We start from the raw sequence: 6,694 nt of genomic DNA, 5'->3' as shown, positions 1-6,694 counted from the left end.
TTCACCCTGTACTAATCCCATATAATGCAAGGTAGTTCAAATAAATATTCCTTCCAAAACTTTCACATAATTTCCAAAAAAAAACCAAAAAAGATGCAAATATTCAAGTACTCCTGATCCACGCATACTTTACATAACCATTAAACAATGGACACGGATCATAAAAATGTCTAACATTATAATTACCAAGGGCGAATATGAGTTTCCGTTTGAAACCAATTGAGAACCCCTGGAATTATAGTTGGATCAGTCTTTAAAAAAACTAAAAAGAGTGTAGTCCTATCTGTCTGGTGTTAACAAAATTTGGTAGGTTCCTTATTGGTCTTTTATGGAAAGTATAACAGGTGAAATGACTTAGTTACTAACTATGTCCTCCCATTTAACATAACCAAGAGTCAAGATACCTGAGGTTTAAAATTGTAAATGTTTAGTTAAAACGTATAATAATCAAGTATTATACATTCTAGTTATAATCCATGATCCATGGCCAACAAAGGGTGAAATCTTATTCTATGGAAAAACTTCAAGATTAGAATGAACATAACATCAGCTGAGAGGCTGAGCGTACTTGAGAAAATAATAAACGTAAATAACCTGGCAAAATATATTTATGACTTATCTCAACAATGATTAAATTAAGTCCCAAGCCTAACTTTACAAATAAATTAAAATGGGCAATTTATTTTTGTATGAAAACTTCTTTTTTGATACATGTGGTACTATTGATTATTAGCTACACTTATGGAGTTCACGATATGTTCTAAGGGCTAGGCATTTCTAATTAAATATTTTAAATAATTTATATTTAGTTCAAATATAGATTTCTTATCTAATAATGCAGGTAATCCCATCTATTTATATTTCAAGTAAAACAAGAATAAACTGGTTTTGAGAAATTCATCGCCACAGTGCACAAACCATTTATTTTACACATTTTCTCCTGTAAATCTTTACGTATAAAAACACATGTTTTCACAAAAGCTCCAGTATTATCATCCTAGTATTCAAAGGTTGAAGAACAAAAGAAAAGAAAAACTCAATATAAATTAACTGTCATGATTGCACACATCCTTTTAATCTCTGCATTAGCTGCATGGAGCTCAGCTCAGGACATCGTGCTTAAAGCACCTTCCCTTCGTGTGAATTGCAACTGTCAGTGTGATAACTACATTTTCACGGATGGTTATGGTGTAACACAAGGAAACTGCAGATCAAGTGACTACACTGGAGCAAAATGGTGCTATGTCAATGCTGGTAGTAGTTGCAATGATCTAAGGCAATCACAACGTGGTGGATATCGATATATTTCATATGAGGCTTGTGCTACACCTAATTGTGGTGGTGGCTACGGTTTTGGAAACGGATATGGTAATGGCTATGGTAATGGCTATGGAAATGGGTTTGGTAACGGCTATGGTAGCGGATATGGTAACTCCTATGGCAATGGCTATAGTAACGGATATGGAAATAGTTACAGTAACGGCTATGACAGTAGCAACAGTAACGGATTTGGAAATAGCTTTGGTAACGGATATGATAGTAGCAATGGGTACAATTACCAAGGAAGTAGCGGCTATAACCAATTCAAAAGTGGTGCCATCTTATAGTTCTTAGATATTTTATTACTCAATTTTCAACTATTTAGATATCTAAAAATAAATAAATAAATTACTAAATTATTGAATAAAAATCTAGAAACATAATTAAACGCACATAAAAGGATAATGAGATATGAATGATGCTTTAAACAATAGTTGGAATACCAAATATAGATCTGCGCTGATAAGTTATTTAAGGAAACGATTCGTTAGCAGGTATTCTAATATGTTTTCGAAGGTATACTAAATGGCAATGGATGTAAAAAAGGGTGAGTAGATACTGCTAAAAAAGATATGCGTGTTGTGAGGATAATAATATTTTCATACAGGTTACAATAAAAAACTGATATAGGTATTTAGGACACTTTTTGGACTAAAAATGTCGTTAAGTGCAATTCAAATAGCAATAAGATTTTCAGAAATATAACAAGATCTACACAAAATGTATAATAGCCCTGTAGCAGTAATGAAAGTTTTACAAAAATATTGTTGTTGACCTCAATCAACAACGGTTTGCAGAACTTATTTTAAGATATGAATATTCTCTAAGGCAGGGATTCTCAACAATTTTTTTAGTGATGTACCACTTGTAAAGCATTTATTTAACTCAAACACCTTCTTACCGGTATACAACTTTTTTAGCTTCAGTGATAGGGCGTCCGCAGGATTATATTTTGGAGGGGGGTTATATTAGATTTTTTGAAAAAATTTTTTAAAAAAAATTTTTGGAATACAAAAATTTCTAAAAAATATTATTTTTTTTTTTTCTGGCATTTTTGAAAAAAAACATCCAAAAATTATGTTTTTTCCCAAATAAATTTCAAAAGTACATAATTATCTATTCTCGAAAATTGAGTTTTTTTCGAAAGAATATTCAAAAATGAAATTTTAATTATTTTATTATAAAATTTTTATAAAAAAATTTCAATTATAAAATTTTTTCCTACAAATTTCAATTATAAAATTTTTTCCTAAAAATTTTAATTTTTGTATTTTTTTTCAAAAAATTCCAATTATAAGATTTAAAAAAAAAATCAATTTTAAATTTTTATAGTAATATTTAAGAATCCAATGCTATTCACAAAAATTAAGTTAAATTTCAAATATTAAATTTTTGCAAAAAAAAATTTATCATTAAATTTTGGAAGTAAAAAAATCAAAAAACCCTTAACTTGGGGGGCTACAGCCCTTTTTTTGGAAGCCCAGAGTTATATACCACTTGTAAAATATTCTTTCAAAATTTCAAGTACCCCTTGGAGGGCCTTCAAGTTCCCCAAGTCATACGCGTACCCCCATTTGAGAACCACTGATCTAAGGGAACATCATTTTTTTTTTTTTTTTGATTGGTATAAAATTGTCAGTTCTAGACTGTTCCCAAATTTAAACTTATTTTACAAGCAATTCAATTACTCCAGCAAAAAAAGTTATAAAGATATTTTTTCAATACATTTTACGTTTTGTTCCTTTACCCTTAGAATATGTACATATATCTTTTTTGCAAATGATTAAATTAATCTTCATAACTTTCTCTATATATTGCATTAATAACTAATTTTATGGATTAAAATAAATTGGTATGACTCAACCTGAAGAAGTGAACTTTTTCCTTCATGTTCCACGTATCTAAATTCATTTTTTTAAATTTAATATTAAATCTTCTGTTCACAGTTTACCTAAAGATCTTTAGGTTTATAGTAGAGTGTTCCCTATTTTGTAAAGTCGGTCAAATTCAAAGTTATCATGGATCACAAGATGTGTTTAGGTGTTGGTAATTACCTCCGTATTTTAAAAAAATCTCATTACAATTAAGGCAAAAGACAAAAAAATTTAATTGTTACAAATCACTCAAGATCAAAATTGAATAAAAACTTTCAAAAGTCTGATTCAATGAATGAATTTACTGAGTATTCAAAGATTAAAAAACTATGTATGTTTATGCCCATAAATATCCTGTTCTTGATCAAATTTAATAACATAGATTGCATAATAAATAGAAAATCCATAATTATTTATTTATATTTGTATACTGTCAATAGTTACTCCATGAGTTTTAACTTACAAAACCGACTGCATAATAAGAAAAAAAAAGTACTTACAAATTCAAAGAAATTATAAAGTATTTTTTTTTCTTATGCCTCAATTTTGATAAGGATTTTATCCTTTTTTAATTTGACTTCATTTGGAAGTACTTCCATACACTGGAACTTTGACCGGATGGAGGGTAACGGTTTTTGATGGCACATAAAAAAAAATCAGGACATCATTACAAACACTTAAACACATCAGGGGATCCCTGATAATTCTGAATTTGGTCAACTTTACAAAACAGCGAACACTTTAGTGTATAGATTAGATGTAGTTATAAGTAGATATGTGTTAAACTCCGGCATTCCTACTCGTAGCAAGTGACTGCTCTAAAATTTAGTTCACATTAATCTCGTTATATTACTCAAATAACATTGTTGCAAGTTAAACAGAGGTTCTGCAGGAGGTGACCAAGGGTATAAAGGGTCTCCCTCCCAAAAAAAAATCAAAAAACATGAACACTCCATATTCAATTCATCTTGCAACTATACCAGATTATTGGCTACATAGTAATAACCTTTTTTAAAGATGCACGTTCTCAGGCTATATTGACCCATTTTTTTCCTATTGAAAGGTATATATCAGTTTGTTTTTCACTGAGGCTCATGTTACGAAACACTTTGTTTTTCCTAATACGATCTAATATAATTTGTGCAATAGCAAATTAATTTTGACGTAGATAAAATTACACTTCTTATATAATATTATAAATTATGTATATTAAAGGCATATGTAAAGATTACCAGATCAAAATACGTTTCTTCTAAAAAGCCCCCTTACCACCACCACCAGTACTATCTAGTTTACCAAAATTGTATATATATAAGCTTTGTTCTACGAAAAAAAAAAATACTTTGTATTCTAGGAATTTTGAGTGGGCCAAGAATATTAAATACATCATGTGTTTCTAATTTTGCATCAATTCATTTTTCTTTTTTGTGGATGTACAATACACTTTCTATGCATAATCTGTCATAAATATAACTCCTTTTGTGATTATTTAAGTGCAAATTGTATATTTTTTATATGCTATTATTTTTAACATTCGTATGTAGATGGTGAAATTTCTTGTACATTGAACTATTTATAAAAAAAATAAATTTGAAGTCCATAAAATATATGAAGACTTCTCAATATTGCATTCACACAATATCCATAGCACCGACTTATATGTAATGATGGGATTTGTTTTAAAAAGTGAGGAGAATTTGGGAGGGGAAGATGTTGTTTTATTGAATTGAGACACTTTTTTCAACCCTTTGTTAGTGTACCGGGATTTTCTGCACCCCAAATTATATAAAATTCCTTTAAATCTGCTTAAAATAGCTTTCAAAGCTGGAAACATCCTTCAGAATAAATACAAATTTGTTTTTGTTGAAAAATATATTTTCTTAGAGCTATTTGCAATTTTTAATCAAGGTTTGGTTAATTTTATTAATTTGTTACCTTTTAAGTAGTTTCTTTGCTTTGTCTATTTACTTTTTTTTAATTTAATAAGGTAAAAAGTTAGTTAAAAGTAATTTATATTAAATTGAATTATTTATTGAAAATGAAATTATAATGTTTAAAGTAGAGTCATCACAAATTATATCTTGTTGAAGCCCAAATCTAATGTTGTTATGATTAATTCGCTTAGTTTTGAGTCTATATCAACTATTTATTATGAAATCTTTCGCTTCATATTTGGGTAAACGTTTAACTCAAGTTAATGAACTACGTAAAAAAAAAAAAAAGGATGTTCACTAACAGAGGGTTAAAATATCAGCTGCCTGTTAAATAATTTTGGGGGAGAAAACGAATAACTATGATAAAAGGCGAACCTTTCAAATAGTATTACTAGAGTGAAAATATTATGATGATGTTTTGATTTATAAATATTGATTCTATTATGCGTTTTTAAATCAATTTACATTACTTTTAGAGGGAGACGTTAAGAAAAAAAAGTAAGAAAAGAGCAGAAAGAGAATCAAATGTTTCTAAATGTTATACTTAGTTTTTATTTACATATATCCCTTCTCTACTGACATGTACATTAGGGTGGATATAAAAATGGGAATTTGGAACTTTTTTTAGAATTTAAATATCATTGTTATATTTAAACTTTTGTAGGTGTCCCAAGGTGATTAAAGTTTTTTTTAAATATGCATTCTACCTCTAATTTTGATTTTTACCTTTATTGCTCATGGTATTTAAACATTTGTATATTATTAAGTCGATATGCCAATATTGAAAATACATTTTTATCTATACATAAAGATTATCCAGAGCTCATAAAATGTATAGGTGGCTGCGTGTCGAGCTCAATCCATGCCCTTCCCAACCATCTGAGCTTTAGCATGGGACTGCATTTTATCACATTGCCACTACTTTAGATTTGGTCATTGGATTTGCTTTCAAAAAACGGTATTTTAGCTCAAAATTGTTGTCTTTACATTATGAATCCATCTCGTGTTTAAGTTTCATATACATTTATTGATGCTTCATTTACTCTTTGGGTCATTTTTTCTATTGATTGAGTGTGGGAAGGAAATTCATGGAATTATGTTTTACTCTTCTGGTAAATGTGAATATCTATATTTTCATCTGCTATTTGCTGTGTTAGTGGTTGCTCAGTGATTTTGGTTCCCTCCGGAGCAATTAGCTCATAGCATCAAAGTTGAAAGTAAGTACTTCAAAAGTCTCACAGTTTTTCCTTTTCTGATTCTCTCAACTTTTTTTATTCTCATCCATTCCAGGTATCTTATTTCGATGCTATTATCATCAATAATTAAAGCAAGGATGTTGTTCTCTGTGTGTGAAAAGTGATATTATTTTTGAACTTTTCACCAATACCTTAAGTGAGCTCAACAGACTGGAACACATGTCTAGGCGATTCAAATATGATGAATCCTGCTTAATTCAGAAACAAATAGGTACATAAGCCGTCTTTATCTCAGATGGTTCCTTTGTGGAAATTTATAGTTGAAGTAAGGGATTGGCGATAGTTATCAAACGAGAATAGGCCATCTTTC

The 6,694-nt window shown here is 29.3% G+C and overlaps 1 protein-coding gene across 1 annotated transcript; it reads left to right on the top strand.

Moving 5' to 3' along the window:
* The first annotated feature begins 979 nt into the window (after positions 1–979).
* Positions 980–1,690, top strand: LOC121127624 (uncharacterized). Its single transcript, XM_040723045.2, has one exon. The coding sequence runs from the start codon at positions 1,056–1,058 to the stop codon at positions 1,605–1,607; it is 552 nt and encodes a 183-aa protein (XP_040578979.2). The 5' UTR covers positions 980–1,055; the 3' UTR covers positions 1,608–1,690.
* The last annotated feature ends 5,004 nt before the right edge of the window (positions 1,691–6,694 follow it).

This window comes from Lepeophtheirus salmonis, chromosome 13 (genome assembly GCF_016086655.4).
Source record: "Lepeophtheirus salmonis chromosome 13, UVic_Lsal_1.4, whole genome shotgun sequence".
Classification (NCBI taxonomy): Eukaryota; Metazoa; Arthropoda; class Copepoda; order Siphonostomatoida; family Caligidae; genus Lepeophtheirus; species Lepeophtheirus salmonis.
The sequence above is the reverse complement of the archived record's forward strand: the minus strand, read 5'-3'. Positions and strand labels throughout refer to the sequence as shown.